This window comes from Acomys russatus, chromosome 32, assembly GCF_903995435.1.
Source record: "Acomys russatus chromosome 32, mAcoRus1.1, whole genome shotgun sequence".
NCBI classification, from domain to species: Eukaryota; Metazoa; Chordata; class Mammalia; order Rodentia; family Muridae; genus Acomys; species Acomys russatus.
In genome coordinates this window covers 25,708,526-25,727,281 of record NC_067168.1, presented here as the reverse complement: position 1 = coordinate 25,727,281, position 18,756 = coordinate 25,708,526, and the positions used below count along the sequence as shown (strand labels likewise).

Genomic DNA, 18,756 nt, shown 5'->3' with positions numbered 1-18,756 from the left:
TTGCAGAAGATCTGGGTGTGGCCACATCTGTACAGCTTCTACACAGAGCTCTAACTCTTACCCAAGGGGTCTTTGTTGCCCAGTATCCAGTTAGCATCTGTGAATAGGATTTATTTATTTATTTACTTATTAAGAAGAAACGCATTAGTTCTGTGGATTACTTATATTTATTCTGATAAGTGTGCTCTAATTAATAAAATGTTTTGTAAAGTAGTAGAGTTCTTTAAAATTTTTATTTAAAAGTATCTGGGCTCGACCTTTAATCCCAGCACTTGGGAGGCAGACAGGGTGATCTCTGAGTTCTAGGCCAGCCTGGTATACAGAGTGAGCTCCAGGACAGCCTGAGCTACACAGAGAAACCTTGTCTCAAAAAACCAAAACCAAACCAGACCAGTAATTCATTTAAGAGTAAACTTTGTAATTTTATATTGTTATTAAGTTCCCTAGTGTATAAGCCTTTACTTAACTCAAGACTTAGCTTGCTTATACTTCTTTGTCCTTAAATTGTGCATGGCTAATGGTTGTAGGATCCACACCTGTAGTGTCTTACTCTGTTTTCATTAGGCACATAGTAACTTTTAAACATACATAGAACGTTTCAGAAACAAAGACAGCCTTTGTTATTCTGCATCTGCCAGAATGTTTGAGGCCTCAATAATTAAAATCTTTTGATTCATCTCTGTTTCCATGTGCTAGAAAACATAAATCACTTTTGTCCACCAAATGTCTGACCCAGTTTTAATTGTAATCAGCTTCAGGCCCTCCTGCAGATTTGGCCCAAACTGCCTCCCAGGGAAGCACTGGAGCTCCTAGATTTCAACTATCCAGACCAGTACGTCCGGGAATATGCTGTAGGCTGCCTGCGACAGATGAGGTATCTCCTTTATGGGACCATCCTGGGGCAAGGAATTACCTGGTGGTCAGGGAAGAGGGTGGCTCCTTGAATGTTGCGTAAGAAGCGTAAGGGCCAAAGGAAGCTTGGGTGAGCTCTGGGGGCCAGGTCAGGTGGGATCGCATCACAGTGTCCTCTGCTGGCTTTGCAGCACAAACCTTACTGCTGATGGACAGTTTGGGCGCCGTCAGCCACTCTCTCCTTTCACTACAGGACAGAGTCCTGAAACCTGAGTTTCCAACCCTGGAGGCCAGCTTTTCCAAAGTGAGCAGCCATGCCTGTATTGCCTCTTTCACTGTTGTCTAATTACCCCAATTAAGAAGGGTTAATGTTTTGACGGAGGCATATTTGTGTATTTATTAATAAAGCTTTCACATAGCATCTCACAGGCTGCCGTTGAACTCACTATGAAGCCCATGCTTGCTAGTTCTCAAACTCAGACTGATTCTCCTGCTCCATGTCCTATCTGTGGTCCCTTCTTGCTATTAAAATCAGATCTGTGGGCTGGAGAGATGGCTCAGAAGTTAAGAGCACTGTCTATTCTTCCAAGGATCATTAGTTCAATTCCCAGCAGCCTCATGGTGGCTCGTAACCATCTACAATGAGATCTGGTGCCCTCTTCTGGCATGCAGGCAAAATGTTGTATATGTAATAAATAAATAAATAAATCTTTTTAAAAATCAGATCTGTTTTTAAAAGTTTGATAGGCAGAAGAAACTACATAAACTCTTTAATAGTCTGACATGCAAACTCCCATGTCTCCCCCCCCCCACTTCTATACTTCTGTTTTTGACAATAGCCATAAGTTTTTATAAGTGGACATGGATCTTCATGATTAATTGATCAATTAAGATTGTTGTATAGGTTGTTTTAAAAATGATGCACCCAGTTGCTTTGTCTCCGTAAGTCTGCACTGGAGACCTGATGACAAGGGAGGAGCCCATTGTTCTCTGGGTTAAGCCAAGGGTTTGATTTTGGGGGAAGATGCTGAGATGATTGTGTCACCCCATGTGGCTAACTCTGACCCCTCCCTCTCCTCTAGGCTCTGTTTCCTATTTAGTGCTGTGGTTAGTCCCGATTTCACATCAGCTACCCACCTTTGTGGCCAGTTGCTGGTGAGCACTGTGGACAGTGAGCACTGGGCACTCTGACCCTCAGACTGCTGGGCTTGCCTGCGATGGCAGTGGCCACCAGCCAGAGCTGCTATTATGCAGCGGCGTGGCTATGATCTATTTGATGTTAGGTTTTAGTTGCTCACTGATGTGGAATAATGAATTACTTAAAACCACAAGATAGCAAAGAAAAAGTAAATCAATAAAGCTTTTATTTAAAAAAAAAAAAAGTGGTTTTTTGGCTAAAAGACGTTAGCACGATCAGAGTTGTGCTTAAAGGCCTGTGGGATAGCTCAGGAGGTGAAGGTTTGCCATGATGCCTGATGGTCCTGACTGACTCCTAGAACCCACACAGAGGGAGAGGGAGAGTGTTCACTTCATCACATTGGCCTCTGTCCCCCACATGAACACCATGGCACACACACCACATACATGTCACATACAATAAAGAGTTATGTTAACGTGGGGGCAGTGGGCAGGACTCCTGTTTGATGAATTGACCAGTTGTAACAACTTACATGGTTTGATAAGAATGTGCCGTGCATCTGTTCTTTGATGCTCTCACTCTCTCCTGGCATCTGAAATCTGCATCTCTTGGTCACTGTTTCAGTGTAGCAGTGAGTGTAAGCATGCAGGCTTGGCCCAGGAGACCCATGCATTTTAGCCAGTCAGCACATGACAGTTAGGGAGGGAGGGGGGCTCTTTTTTCCAGCACAAGTGGCTGAGTTTCTCTTTCTTTTGTTTCTTTCAGTGATGAAGAACTCTCTCAGTATCTTCTACAGTTGGTGCAAGTTTTGAAATATGAGCCTTTTCTTGATTGTGCTCTCTCCAGATTCCTATTAGAAAGAGCACTTGATAATCGGAGGATTGGCCAGTTTCTGTTTTGGCATCTTAGGTAAGTCTTTCATATTTCCATTCAAGACCATCATGTGCTTTAAGAACTGTAGTCCAGTGTGATGTAAGACGTTCAGTGGGACAGCCAGGGTCGTCGTGGGTTCTGATCCATCTATAATACTCACACTGTTTTGGTTCCCCCCCCCCCCCCCCGGTTTTTCAAACAGGGTCGGTCTGTGTAGCCTTGGCTGTACTGGACTCACTTTGTAGACTAGGCTGGCCTTGAACTCACAGAGATCCACTTGTAGTTGTGTGCCTGCTGCTTGCAGTGGCCAGAAGAGGGCATTGGATCCCCTGGAACTGGAGTTATAGACAATTGTGAGCTACCATGTGGGAACTGGGAATTGAACCTGGGTCCTTTGGAAGAGCAGCCAGTGTCATTAACCACCGAGCCATCTCTCCAGCTTCAGTTTGTGAATTCTGTTATTATCATTACTATAACTGAAGAAAGTTTAAGTTTTACTAAAATGGTGGTTATATTTGTGTATTTTTAAATTGTGTTTTTACAGTTTACATGTCTCAGTATATGAATACAGATGGATATAGGGGCCAGAGGCCTAGGATCCCCCTGAAGGCAGAGTTACAAGCAATCGTTAGCCATCTGGTATGGACCCTGGGAACTGGACCTGGGTCCTGTGCAAGAGCACTGCCAGTGTTTAACCCCTGAGCCATCTCTCCAGCCCATGTTTATGTGTCTGTTTAACTTTGTAACAAAGTGCTGGCACTTGAACACAGGGCTCTATCACTGAGCTACATACGTAGCCTGTAACTTTCTTAACTAGATCATTTTTAGAAGCACATGAGCCTGTGTCACTAATTAACTAATTACTCCACAGTAAAGTCAGGAATAAGCTAAAGTTGCTTCTTTGTTTAACCACGAAAACAACTAACTTCTCTCTTTTCCCCCGACCCCTTGCACTTCACCATTCAAAGTTAAATTTGTCAGGAAAAAAAAAATGCCTTTCTTCCTTTATGGCTAAGCTTTTGTTTTGTTTTGTTTTTTGTATTTCGAGACAGAGTTTCTCTGTGTAGCTTTGGTTGTCCTAGACTCACTTTATAGACCAGGCTGGCCTTGAACTCACAGCGATCCGCCTCCCAAGTGCTGGGATTAAAGGCGTGTGCTACCATGCCCGGCTATGGCTAAGCTTTATAAAGAAAGTATGATCTAATATTGTGGTATTAATTTCAGTGGATTCTTTTTTCTGAAGTGGTTTTCTTGGTATATTTGTTTTCTTATTTATAATTTGTCTTTTCATCCAATTCAATACTATTTTGAACCCCTCAGAGAAGGATAAAATAAATATTTCTTCATTTTTTCATACACGTACATTTTTTAAATGAGAGGAGAAAACTGAGGCAGCAAGATTGTTCCGTGAGCAATGGTTCTTGTTGTGCACGCTGGACACCCTGAGTTCAGTCCCCAGAGCCCCCATAAAGGTGGGAAGAGAGAAGCAACTCTGCAGTTGTCCTCTGATCTCTGCACGCACTGCGGCTCGGGCCCTCTCAGTCACTCCATCACAACATTAGCAACCGGAGGAGGAGGAGAGAGGCCGATTGACTGGTCCCAGTCAGATAGGTTTCTGTTTCTGCCAAATTCTCTCTAAATTCCTAAGTTCTTGTCCCCTTCAAAAGGCAAGTCAAGTGGAATGCAAAAATGTTACTGTGCTTCAGCTAAGGAATTAACTACTAAGATCTCACAACTTCTGATTCCTAACACGTCTTAACTAGTTGGGTTGTGACCATCTTACTAGTAAGTGCTTGGGATGAGCGCCTCCATGCTGGCTGGCTTCAGAAGAGTATTCAGCTGTAGAATAAAGAAGTCAGTGTTTCTTTTCCGTGGTCTAAAGTGTTTGATTACAAAACACTTGAATACTGATTTTCTGCAGGTCAGAGGTGCATATTCCTGCCGTGTCTGTCCAGTTTGGTGTCATCCTGGAAGCATACTGTCGCGGAAGTGTGGGCCATATGAAAGTGCTTTCCAAGCAGGTAAGAGCACAGAGTGATCAATCGAGTTCACAAATGGAATTTTTCCAACTGCATATTTCACTGCCCTATTAGTAACTTAACCTGATCAATACTTTGTGGAAAAGGACTGAGTCTCATGAAGCTCTTGAACTCAAGGCTGGCCTTGAACTCACCAGTTGAGGAGGACTATGGGCTTGTAAGTGCTGGGGTCCATAGCACATGGTGCCAGGTCTAAGTTATGCTGTGCTAGAGACTAGACTGAGGGTTGTGTGCTTGATAGGCAAGCAATCTGCCACTGAGCTATTTCCCAGCCTTTAGCATGAGTTTTTAGGGAAATCTGGCAAGATAAGAAATTTCAGCAAGCTTAGAATTAAAGCATAAGTGAATACCAAATTGAACACAATTAGACAGGATTTCTCATATTTTCTATATTAGTAGGATGCCATAAATTTTAGTAGTCAATGTATTTCATAATGGCTGTCTTCTGATTCTAGTTTTTCATAACCCGAGTTACTCTTTTCAGTTGGTATAAGATATATGTTTTAAAGGTTTTACTCTTAAGGTCGGGCATGGTGGCGCACACCTGTAATCCCAGCGCTCGGAAGGCAGAGGCAGGTGGATCTCTGTGAGTTCAAGGCCAGTCTGGCCTACAAAGTGAGTCCGGGACAGCCAGGTCTACACAGAGAGACCCTGTCTGGGGAAAGAAAGTTTTACTCTTTAGTACTTATGATGCATGTAATTCATCACACCTGTTAGACGGAGATTTACTTAGGTATAAACCCACAGGTACTATGATTTTGTAATTCAGAATCCTTGCTGCCTTTTCAAGCTATATGTTCATGCCTAAAATTGTGATACACGCCTGCAGTCCCGAGGTATTGGTGATATTACTGTAAGTGGCTAAATAATTACCCTACATACTGCTGTGAGTGTGCTGTCTTATTGCACTTCTGATAATTCATTTTACATGTAGGACCCAGGCTGCCCCTGAACTCATAATCCTCCTGCCTCATTCCCCTCCCCCAAATGCTGAGAGTGTAAGAATGTGCTACCATTCCTATCTCAGTTACCTTGCTAGAGAAACTTCCATTGGCTTTTACAAAATGAATGTGCTGTCTTTTGGAAAGTCCCCTGGGTGTGGCAATAATAGCTAACATTTATTCACAACACTAATCCCAGATGTTTAGAGCCCAGTGTCTGGCCCATTACCGTCTCACTCTTACTCCATCAGCTTCTACAGTGGACCCTTAAATGCCACCCTCCCCATGCCTCCCCTCCTTGGCACAGCCTCTGAACATCCCATAAGTGATCTTCATTTCCAACCAGACCATTTTCCTCTTTAAATCCCTAAAATAATTTTTCATAACATTGACAGTCCAGACTGCCTACCAAGCTTACAAGGTCTCACTTGGTTCCTACTTGTTTGACCTCATTATATGACCATTATTTCCACCTCACTCATTTTATCAAACCACACTGCAAATTCTCGTGGCTCTCTGGGAGCATTTAGTGTGACTTTTCTAACAAGGAATACATAATCAGCCTCCCCTCTCCCCTCCCCCTCTCCTATTCCCAGGTCCTCTTGCATAGTAAGTAAGCACTCTATTGCTGAGCTATATCCCTAATCTTTTTTCTTTTATGTGTGTGTGTGTGTGTGTGTGTGTGTGTGTGTGTGTGTGTACACATGTGTACAAATATCCTCAGAGGCTAGACTATAGCATCAGATCCTCTAGAGTTACAGATGGATGTAAGCTGTCCAGTGTGAGTGCTGGGGACCAGACTCCAGTCCTCTGCAAACACACTTACACATTGAGCCATCTCTCCAGGCCCAGTCTCCACTTTACCCAGCCCCATTAAAAGACAAGGTCTCATTGAGTTTCCCAGGCTGGCCTGGAACTTTTCAGCTTTCTGAGTAAAAGTGATTGCAGGCCTGTGCCACCAGGCCCAGCCATTGTTGTTTTTCTTGGCTGATTAATTGTAAGAGAAAGAGCCTGTACCCTCTCCATGGTCGGGTGGGAGTCAGAGAATAGCTTGTTGAAATTGTTCTCTCCTTTCACTATGTCTGTTCTGGGACTTGAACACAGATCTCCAGGCTTGGCAACGAGCACCTTCACCTACTGAGCTAGTTTGCCAGCACATCCTGATATTTTTGTTACCATTATAAAGTTGTAAAATGACAATTGTTGAAATACTTAAAAAGTATCTTTTGACTTATGGCCATTTAGGATACTGTACCAGGAAATAAATATTAACACAGTTAGCCATGGGGCATAGCAGTTAGCAACTGTACAAACAGGGAAGCAATTCTCATGTGAAATAGTTCGGTGGGTTCTGGTTTGCATAGCCCAGTTTTCATCTGGTCCTTTACCACCAGTATTCGTACAGCTCCTAAAGCTGTTGAAAAATGCAGTGTCTGTGGTTTTGACAGATGGCTGACTTGGCAAGCACCATCCACCTTGATTTTATCATCAAGCTGCATAGAACCATCTTAGTTTTCTTTCTGAGCAAGGTCTCAGCTTATCTTTGGAAACTGCAGGCTAGGGTCCACATCCATACATAGTCCTAATGGTTTTCTTGCACAGAAGCAAAATTTTAAAATGAAAACATGATACAAAATAAATTCCCTGATAATAGGATTTCAAACCAGTGTTCATTGTGTTTGCCTCATATGCTTTACATTTTTCTTTATATATATTATTTTTTGTTGTTTCTAGTTTTAGTGACATGAAATGTTCCTTCTGATTTATGCTTGGTTATAATTACTGTTTTCTCATGAATTTTATATAATATGAATGGATCCTTAGTTATTAAGTAATACCAAGGACTTCTGTGGCAAGAGTAAGGCAGGCTCTCTGTAGTTGCCATGTCTGACCAGGAACTTGCCATGTAAGCCAGACTGGTGTCACACTTGTGGCTGTCTTTCTGCCTCTGCTTCCTGAGCACTGGGATCACAGTTGTTCATCGACGAAACTGGCTGAAGTGGGTGTTGACTGTTTCCCCATTTGATTAAAGGGTCTCACTTTGTCCCTGGCTGACCTGAAACTCACTATGTAGACCAGGCTGGCCGTGAACTCCCAGAGGTCCCTCTGTCTCTGACTCCCACTCCCCACCCCCAGCACTTATACACCAATTAAAGGCGTAAACTACTATGCTTGACTAAAGTGCTTTTTACCAGTCAATAATGGTTTTGACCTAGTTGGCCATTGCTATGCTATAAGTACAAGGGTGTTTGTTTGTTTGTTGTTTGGCTTAAGTTTTGAAAGCTAAAGCTACCGCAGATTCTAGGGCTGGAGAGGTGACTCAGGAGTTAAGAGAACTTGCTGTTTTAGTGGATCAGGTTCAGTTCCCAGTACCCGTGTCAGGTGGTTCATAACCACCTATAATTTCTGTTCCAGGGGATCTTTTTGAGACAGGGTTTCTCTGGGTAGCCCTAGTGAACATGGAACTCACCTTGTAGACCAGGCTGTCCTTGAACTTAGATATCCTGCTGTTTCTGCCCCTGCCCCAACCCCCAAGGGCTGGGATTAAAAGCCCTTGCCACTGTTCCCAGCTTCAAAGCAAGCAGGTTCATCTTAGACAGCAACCACCTTGAATCATGATATGTTCTTGTTATCTTGGCAGTGGAAAGAAAACAGATTGAGATTCCAGACACGTGATGCTAGGCATTGCCAGGCACAGCAGCACACCCCCGTGATTCTAGCCCTAGTGAGGCTACGCACCCTGGGCTCCATAAGAGGCTGTGTCTAGAACTCGTAGACAAGGAAGTGGAAGAAGGCACTGAGGTTTCAGTACCAGGAACAGTGAGTCACCGATGCACGGATTGCCCCTGTGCTGTGGCATAGGCCAGATGGAGCGGTCCATGAGGTGTCTCAAACTCGGTAAACTGTGGATTTGAGTGCAGGTCCACACCTGTCTGAAAATAACCACACTCTGGCCTGCTTGCTTCTCTGAAGTTTGTAAGATGTCATTTGATAAAGGATTTAAACGCGATACCTTGATAAATGATAATAACTTATTGGGTGTAAAACCCTTCTTATATACCGTGTGTGTGTGTGTGTGTCTGGATAGGGCTGCTGATTAATGTGACTGTACAATATCATATTTTTAACCATAAATTAATTGTGGGATGGGGAACTTTATTTTCCAGGTTGAAGCACTCAATAAGTTAAAAACTTTAAATAGCTTAATCAAACTGAATGCAGTGAAGCTGAACAGAGCTAAAGGAAAGGAGGCTATGCACACTTGCTTAAAACAGAGTGCTTACCGGGAGGCCCTCTCTGACCTGCAGTCACCTCTGAACCCGTGTGTCATCCTCTCAGAACTGTAGTAAGTGGCTTTCTCTGTTCTGCACAGTGAGTAGCAGTGCCGAAAAGATTTCTGAGTCATGTATTGGGGAACTGGTGGGGCTGGCTGTCAGCCCAAGGAAGTCAGATGTAACTAAGTTAGAGAAATCTTAGAGGCTTCAGAGACTGTTATATTCATTGGGCTGTATAAGTTTTAGCCAGATTTCTCTGTGGGGTTAGTAATATTGCATTCAAGTCTATCTAATTTTAGTTATATATAGGAACATATATAGGTTAGTTTTAAAAAAAGATTTTATTATTTTTAATTATGGGATGGGGGCGTGTGCACACAAATGCAGGTGCTCACAGTGGCTAGAGGCATCAGATCCCCTGGAGCTTGGAGTACAGGCTGTGTTGAAGCTGCCTGACTTGGGTGCTAGGAACTGGACGTAGGTCCCTTCCAACAGTAGTACATGCTCTTAACCACTGAGCCATCCCTCCAGCCAAATTAGTTTTGACACAGGGTCTTATGTAGCTCAGGCTAGCCTCTTTGTAGCTCAGGGTGGCTTTGAACACATAACCCTCCTGCCTGCTGAGTGCAGGTAACACAGGAATGTACCACCATTTCTAGATGTATTATTAATTTCTAAGAATTAGGAATCCTGTATGAGCAAAATGCTAGAAATCATGACACATTATTCACTGAGTTCCTATTTTAAATTGAAATTTAAATGAATTTCTAAACTATTTCTCATCTTTTTATACAGAGGTTAAAAAAAAAATATATATATATATATATATATATATATCATTTGTGTCAACCAAAGTACTCAGAATTGATCCCTGATTATGAAGTCAAGAATCAGGGCTGGAGGCTGGGTGTGGTGGCGCATGCCTTTAATCCCAGCACTCCAGAGGCAGAGGCAGACAGATTGCTGTGAGTTTGAGGCCAACCTGGGCTACAAAGCGAGTTCAGGACATCCAAGACTACACAGAGAGACCCTGTCTCGAAAAACAAAAACAAAACAAAACAAAACAAAAAAAGAATCAGGGCTGGAGATATGTCTCAATATTTCCCAGCCCTTGCTGCTCTTGCAGAGGACCAGGCTTTGGTTCTCATCACTCATGTCAGGTGGCTCACAATAGCATGCAACTCCAGCTCCAGGGGACCTGATGCCCTCTTCTAGCCTCTGTGGTACCCACATATACATGCGCGCGCACACACATAAATGTCTTTAAAAGAGTTCTTTTTAGTCCTAATTCTAGTCTTTTACTCACCGATTATGATAACATTTAAGGAACTATAAGAAAACAATTAGAAATTGTGCATGGAGGCAGTGAAAGGCAGTCAGATCCCAGGTTGGAGCTTCGTCCCTTGGGCATCAATATATGCCAACCAGAGCTGTCCTGGGTTTCTTTTGTACCCAGAGGACGTTTCCAGGCTCTGATTTGTGCACACTGTGAGAGGAATAGGTGAGGGGCTTGCAAGCCTGCTGCCTCGGGCCACTGCTGCAGTCTTGCACATTGTTACGCCACAGCAGCTGATTTCCCCTTGCTGCTTTCAGTGTTGAAAAGTGCAAATACATGGACTCCAAGATGAAGCCCTTGTGGCTGGTCTACAGCAGCAGAGCGTTTGGAGAGGACTCGGTGGGAGTGATCTTTAAAAATGGCGATGGTAAGTCCTGGAGTTTTCACCGCATGTTGGAAAGGTACGTGTGGCAGTGTGAGAGCAGGCAAGAGACAGTGGCCATTGCCCACAGGTCAGTTCAGCACTTTCTGGGATCCCCTCATTTCTAGAGTTTATCTAGTGATATAATAAGCTTTCCTATTTTGCCTCATAAAATATACATGTTAAATTTTGTGATGGAAAGCTTGTAAAAGGCAAGGCTATCTCAGCATTCTGTTCCAGTGACAGTCACTTTGACATCATTTGATATCATTGCCAGAGCCTCGTGTGTTAATTGAGCTGATGACCCAGACCTCATGAGGAAATGCCTCTGAAGCAACCCTACCAGCCAACGGCAAAACTCTGTGGCTGCAAGCAAGCAGCATGGCTGATCAGCTCCAGGTTCCTCACCTCCTGAGGGTTATGGCATTGCTGTGCCAGAGGCCTTACAGGGATGTGTGATAAATAACTTACTTATACAGGCTTGGCAATATTGAGCCTTAACAGACCTTCTTCAGACTGGCCCGTGTTGTTTGAGACAGCTCACTGTAGCGCAGTCTGTCTTCAGACTTGTGGTTCTGAGCCAGCCTCCCCAGTGCTGGGATTATGTGAATGAACCAGCTTGTCCTGCACTTGTATATTGCTAAATATTTTACTCTACAAGATCATACAAATGATATAAAGTACCCTTTTATTACTTTGACATTATTTTATCTAAAAATATTCTTTAGGGAACAGGGAGAGGAGAGGAGACAATTTTATGTAGTCCAGGTTGGCCTTGAACTCTTAACGCTCCAACTTTTCCCACTTCCCAAGCACTGGGATTGCAGGTGTGGCTGTCATGTCAGGCTGAAAGTTGTATTTAGCTTTTATTGTTCATTATTACTTTGGCCCAAGATATAATCAAGGCTGACTTGAAACCTGCAGTCTTCATGCTTTGGCTCCTGAGTGCATAGACCGGAAGCACTCACGGTAGAAAATAAATAAATCCATCTGTTGCAGTTTTTTAAACTCCTAATGCATTAACTTGTATGGTTCATAAGAATTTTCTGTGTAGCCTTACACACAGGGAAAGTTAACAATGTGTAGTAGAAATATACTTTGACGGTATTCTTGTGGTTGGTGCAGTAGTTCACAATGAGAAAATGTAATTTCTGAACTGATGCCGGGGTGTGCTGACTACTGAGCCTGTCTGATGCAGTGAGTGGGGGTCAGAATAAAACTGGAGAAAGTGCAGTGCTCGGTCCTGGGCTCAGTGAGTCTGACCGAATGCCTAGTGTTGAGCTAGCGAGTAAAGGGCATAAGACAGCAAGTGCGTATAACTTGGCTGCCATTTCCCTTAGATTTGCGGCAGGACATGCTGACACTGCAGATGCTGCGCCTGATGGACCTGCTCTGGAAGGAAGCTGGCTTGGACCTTCGGTGAGCATTCTAATGCATTTGCTTATTTCGTGGTGTGTCCCTCCTGTTGAGTCCTTCCCTTCTGTTATTTTAATGATTATTTGTAATAATAGTTAATATGACCTTTTACAGTGCGCTCTCCAGTCATTGCCCTATTTGAACCCCTCAGACTTAAAACTACATGTGCTTGAGGTTCCAGAAAAAGGGTAGGTTTGGCCTTGAGTATGACTTGGACAGACATTCAGAACCACAATTCCAGTTAGAGTTTCAAGCTTCGTGATGTTGGTTCAGGACAGAGTCCATTTTGTAGCTTAGGGCAGTATTGAACTTATGCTACAGGCAGAGATGGCCTCGGTGTCCGAACTGCTGGGATTCTAGGCATGTGTCTTCACACCCTGTTGAACTCTTGTAAAAGGATTTGAAATCATTGCTGTGTATTGACTAACCGTGGCGCTTGGCCAGGTTCACATAGATCATTTCTAGCAAACCTCACGGCTCCATGAGCTTGTGCTCTTCTTTTTTAACATGTGAGAAAAATCAGAATGGTAGTGCTTTTACAATAAAGGTTACAAAAATATTAAATAGTGCCCGACTCAAATCCAGGGCTGTCAAGACTCTTAAGTTGCTATCTTTCTGTTTCTTTATTAGCCTATAACAGTGAGAAAGCAGTGTGGAGAGACATGGCCAGTAACCCCTTTGCCAAAGTATGACAGTGCTCACAATACTCTGTTGCCCACTTCGTGTTTTCTTTGATTAAATGTGTGTGTGTGTGTGTGTGTGTGTGTGTGCCCCCACATGTGTGCACTGTGAGGGCACATGTGGATGTCAGAAAACAGCTTTTGGGGGTTGGCATTTCCATCTGTTGATCCTGGGGCTCAAGCCTTGGGTTGTCACCCACTGAATTATCTCACCTGCCACCTTGGTTGTGTTGTAAAAGAAGAAGAAGAAGAGGCTCTGTTTCTAGATCCTTCTAGAATATGCGTTTCCAGTTCTATTAAGTTAGAACAGACGTGTGTGTTGTGTGTGTGTGTCTGTGTGTGTTCCTTTCATGGGACAGTAGATGTGATTGCAGTAAGAGAGGTCTGCATTTCTTTCCTTTCATTGAACATAGATTTTTTTTTCTCATACACTGTATCCTGATTATAGTTTCTCCTCCCTCTACTCCTCCTAGTTCTTCCCCACCTCTCCTTTCCAGAGCACCCACTTTCCAGATCACCCCTTTTTCATCTCTCAGTAAAATAAAACATAAGGTAAAACAAAACTGACACATCAGGGCAAAACACACAGAAGGAAAAGAGCCCAAGGGAACGCACAAGCGATCCGAATGCCTCTGCCTCTGGAGTGCTGGGATTAAAGGTGTGCGCCACCACGCCCGCCTTCATCTCAAACCTTTTAAAAAGGATCAACAATCATCATATGTGATATATTTTCCCTTTGGCAGGTTTTTTTTTTTTTTTTTTTTTTTTAACTACTCCTTAAGACAGAGGATTTAACATTTTGTGTTTGTTGTTGTGACCAAATTCCTATCAACTAGCAACTTGGGGGCCAGTGAGTAAAAATGCCTAGTTCAGGCACAAGCCTAGTGCCTGAGTTCAGTCTCCAAATGCCATGACGGAAGGGGAGACCCTGAAACACACACAGACACGAGGATCCGTCGCCATGAAGCAGCTTTAGGGAAGAAAGGCTTTTTTGGTTCAGTGGTTATCATTCTGTGTTGTGGGGAATCACTGGTACAAGACCACCTCTTGGCCTTGGGAGTCAGAGATCACTTACAGATCAAAGAACAAAGGAGTAGCAGCATTCAGACACCTCCTTCCTGTCAGTTAACCCTTTCTGCAACACCCTCCAGATACATCCAAAGGTACACCTCACCCGCGCTGTAGGTGTTACAGACCAGTTGACTGTCGGTATTCACCATTCAGTAAATGAACCTCTGCTTGAGAACCGTGAACTCTGTAGGACATAGACTACCTAATCTGGCAAGTAAAACCTTAATGGCACACTGTCTTTTCTTTACATAATTGTCAGTGGCTGTTTGTGTACTCCCATAGCACAGTTACCCTGAAGTCCTTAAAAATACTCTCTAGCCCTTCCTAAAAGTTCACCAATTTCTCTATATAAAAGAAACCACAGGAAAAATGATTTTACTGATTTGGATCCTCTACTGGGTACTTATTGGTGTGATAAAATACCATGGCCAAGGCAGTGTGTAAAAGAAAGCGTTTGATTGGGCATGCAGTTTCAGAGGGTTAGGGTCCATGGCTGCGGAGTTAAGGCGTGGTGGCAGGGACAGCTGACCACTCACACCTAGAACAGCAAACAGGGAGCAGAGCACTAACTGGGAATAAATAGCCGGCGGCTTTTGAATCCTCAGAGTCCACCTCCTCCAACAAGGCCACACCTCCTAGTCCTTCTCAGACAGTTCCACCAACTGGAGACCAAGCACTAGAACACGCTGTGGGAGCCACTCTCATTCAAACCACTACAGGTCCTATAGCAAAAGAAGCTTCCAACTGTGGCTCAGCTCCTTTGCTCCTTCCTCCTTATCTGAGGCCAGAGGATGGGCCTTTCTGAGTTGCAAAGCCTGAGCTCAAGACTGACTTCTTAGTGCTGGTTTCTTAGTCCCGTCATCCTAATTGAAAACTCCAACTCATTTTTTTTTTCTCTACATTTTGGCTTTGTTCATTCCACCCAAAGTTGGCATGCATTTAGTGACTTGAACTTCATTGTGGAGGCAGCCGTGTGTGTGTGTGTGTGTGTGTGTGTGTGTGTCTGGATGTGTACTTAGTTCCTGTGCCGTAGGAAACAGTGAGTGTCCAGTGGGATGTTGCTGACATTTTGTCCTCTGACCTCCTTTAAGTGACAGGCTTTGAGTTCTTTCATATCTCCTTCTCACAAAAGCTTCTTTACTGTTTCTATAAATATCTGTGCTGCAGTGTGCCTGTTGTGTTTGTTTTCTTTTGGGCAGCATGCACTCTTCAATCAGTCTCAAATACTTGGTACCGCCTATGTGTTACTATTTTAATACTTGTAACAACGACATGCATCCGTTAACAAAAAATACTTACGCTCATTTAAATTTTTTCTTGGTGTCTCATGATACTCTGGTGTCTTTCATGTCAAAAGTAGAATATTGATAAGGCATTAAATATGTTGAGACACCTTGCTTTTTGCTTAACAGTTCGTGGTCAGTTAGCTTTTACTGTCAACTGGAAAGTTGTCAACCTCAAATCCAGCTGACCTTTGGTAGACTTGACAGTCCCGCGCCCCTTGCCCCAGTGCTGGGTAGGCGTCGTCATTATCTTATAGATCTGAGTTTTAGTGATAGAACTTTGGGGGGCAGCTGAGGCAGGATAGGAACTCTCTATTATGTTGTCCTGGAACTCACTCTGTAGACCAGGCTGGCCTCTGCCTCCCAATTACTGGGATTGCAGGTGTGCGCCACCGCACCTGGCTGAGACAGTGCTAACGTTCATATAAGATATTTAATGATATTGGTATTAGCAAGGCTAGGGTCCAGGAAACATGTGAGAGTGAGGCAAACACTAGCTAAAAGGAGAGTTTGCACTCCGGCCAGTGTTTGCCTCACTCTCACATGCTTCCTCAAGTGCGGTGTGTCTCAGTCTAAAGTCCTCGCTTCCCCATGAAGGTAACGTTGTCCTTAGGTCAGAGAGTGTGAGAAAGGAAGGTAACTGTTAAAAGTGTTGTCATGTCCTTTATAAAGACAGTAGATGGTGGGGGCAAAGGAGGCCACGACACAGTGATCAGGGAGGGGTCTGAGTTTGTCCCCAGCATGACTTCTGTCAAACTGTCTTTCACATGAGGATGTTTTTTCCTTCCCATTGTGAATGTTCCATCCTTAAGTCACTGATTGCTTTCATCACCGCTTGCTTTTGAAGAGGAAGTTGTTGGACTTGTGCCCAGTTTGGGCTGTAAGTGGGATGCAAGGGGCGCAGGAAAACAAGAAAATGCACTTTAACCTAACTGTTTGCTTTGCATGGGTTGTGTCACAATAAGCTGGCAGGCACTAGTAAAAAACATAATGTTCCTTAGAATATAGGTCTAAAACAGTCCATCAGTATTTCATTCAGCCAGAATGTAACTCGAAAGTGTTGCTCTCATTTAAAGGAATATGCAATAATTTAATTCTTTTTAGAACTTTCAGAAACTAATACAGCTCTCCTTTTATCTGATTGTTATACACACTAATGGCCAGAAGAGGGCATCAGATCCCCCAAGCTGGAGTTACAGGTTGTTGTGAGCTACCTGCTGTGGGTGTTGGGAACTGAGCTCCTAGCCTAAGAGCTGCAGGCACTTTTAACAGCTGAGCCATCTCCCCTGCCCCATCCACAGAAGTGTTTCTAGGCTCCTGCCAGGCCATCTCCGCACATTGTGCCTTGTGCTTCATAAGCTCAGTGAGAGTAAGGGATGTTTGCTTCTCATTCATATCTGACACTGGATAGAGTGTGAGCCACATAGCTACACTCAGCCATCTATTGAACCCATACGTTCTGTCTTTTGCTTGGTTGTTTGGGCTAGGGTCTCATAGCCTGGGCTGCCTTCAAACTTGCGTGTAACCAAGGGTCACTCTTACAACCAAGTGCCATCATGCCCGGCTTTTTTCCTATTTTCTGTAGTTAAATGTTTCTTTGAACCTCCCAAGATACTCTTTTTCTCTCTCTTTTTGTTTCAAGGCAGTGCTTCATAGAGCCCAAGCTGGCCTTGAACTTGCTATATAGTCAAGGCTAACCTTGAACTTCTGACTCCCACCCCCAAATATTGGCATTACAGGCATGTGCCACCATGCCTAGTCCAAGTAATTTTTGTTGTTGTTGCTGTTGTTGTTTTCTAGACAGAGTTTCTCTGTGTAGCCTTGGCTGTCTTGGGCTCACTTTATAGATCTGCCTCTACCTCCCTGAGTGCTGGGATTACAGGCACACGCCACCGCAGCTGGCTTTTCCAGTAATTCTTTGAGGCATGTGTGTGGCAATCAGAGGATACTTTGCAGGAATCTGTTCTTAACTTCCACCATGTGGAGCGGACATCAAGCTCCTTTACCTGCTGAGCCATCTTGCCTTTCCACAAGTTACTCTTGTTATAATACAGGTAGTTTTTAGAAGATTGGAGAAAGCTGGGTGGTGTTGGCACTTGTCTTAATCCCAGCACTCAGGAGGAGGCGGCCTGGTCTACAGAGTGAGTCCCAGGACACAGAGAAAACCTGTCTTAAAAAAAGAAAGCAAGCAAAGATTTTGGTTTCGAAGATTTAGAGTAAAAGGAGTGACTTCCTGTCTATCTGATGTGCTTCTGTCTGTCAGTGCAGGCAGACTGAATATTTCACAAGTATAATTATATAGCAAATGATGCATTTAGTTGCAGCATTAGCATTCTGGTAAATCATTCCATCTGTTGGTCCGGCGTTTATTTCCTAGCAGAAGGTAGAGCTTCTATTTTCCATATGGCGTTACTGAGTAACGACAAGCCTGTCAATAATAAAACTCTTCTACAGCAAATGGAAAACTTGCAAAAACTAATGTTTCCTCTCATGGAAAGCATGGCCCCTAAGTCTATTTCTTCCTTACAGGATGCTCCCCTATGGCTGTTTAGCAACAGGAGATCGCTCTGGCCTCATTGAGGTTGTGAGCACCTCTGAGACAATCGCTGACATTCAGCTGAACAGTAGCAACGTGGCAGCCACCGCAGCCTTCAACAAAGATGCACTCCTGAACTGGCTCAGGGAGTGCAATTCTGGGTGAGTGTGTGCTGTCATCTCTCTACACGGGTGCTCACACAGGCCATCGTGACCGGGTGGAAGCCTGACTGCTCCGGGGAAGCGTTTGCGTAGTTTATTTCCTCACTCAGCACAGAACGCCTCATAGACCTTATTAAAATATCAAAACTTGGGGGTTGGAGAGATGGCTTGGTGGTTAAGAACACTGGCTGCTTGTTTAGGGGTCCTGAGTTCAATTCCCAGCAACCTTGTATCTCAAAGGTCAGAATCTTTTCAGTGTGTTGGGGTGTGTTTTTAAGATAGTGGATTGATGCATCACATTATATTACTATGTGAACTTAGGCTCTTTTGTTTGTTTTTTGTTTTTTTTGGTTTTGGTTTTTCAAGGCAGGGTTTTCTGTGTAGCGTTGGCTGTCCTGGATTCACTTTGTAGACTAGGCTGGCCTCTAACTCACAGAGATCTGTCTGCCTCTGCTTCCCTGAGTACTGGGATTAGAGGCATGTGCCGCCTCACCTGGCCAAATTTCAGCTCCTAATAGATTAATTCTATAAAAGATTTGTTTGTTTGTTTTGGGGGGTTGGGTAGCTCTGTAGTCCTGACTGTCCTTGAGTTCATCCTGTAGATCAGAGATCTTCCTGCCTCTGCCTCTTAAACACTGGGATCAAAGGCATGTGCTGTCATGCCCAACCTTATTGTTGTTTTTAATTAAGTGTGTGTGTAGGTATGTGCACATGAGTGCAGGCACCCATGGAATCCAGAAGAGGATTTCAGATGCCCTGGAGCTGGAGTCACAGGTGGTTGTGGACCACTCTAC

General features: G+C 43.8%; 1 protein-coding gene across 1 annotated transcript in view; it reads left to right on the top strand.

Annotated features, from left to right (window-relative positions):
- Window positions 1–18,756, top strand: part of Pik3cb (phosphatidylinositol-4,5-bisphosphate 3-kinase catalytic subunit beta) — a 71,328-nt gene that overhangs the window by 45,756 nt on the left and 6,816 nt on the right. The window contains exons 12-18 of the mRNA XM_051140050.1: window positions 753–874; window positions 2,756–2,899; window positions 4,785–4,884; window positions 9,011–9,189; window positions 10,712–10,821; window positions 12,156–12,234; window positions 17,795–17,962. Coding sequence (XP_050996007.1) covers window positions 753–874; window positions 2,756–2,899; window positions 4,785–4,884; window positions 9,011–9,189; window positions 10,712–10,821; window positions 12,156–12,234; window positions 17,795–17,962 — 902 coding nt within the window. The remainder of the gene's footprint in view (window positions 1–752; window positions 875–2,755; window positions 2,900–4,784; window positions 4,885–9,010; window positions 9,190–10,711; window positions 10,822–12,155; window positions 12,235–17,794; window positions 17,963–18,756) is intronic.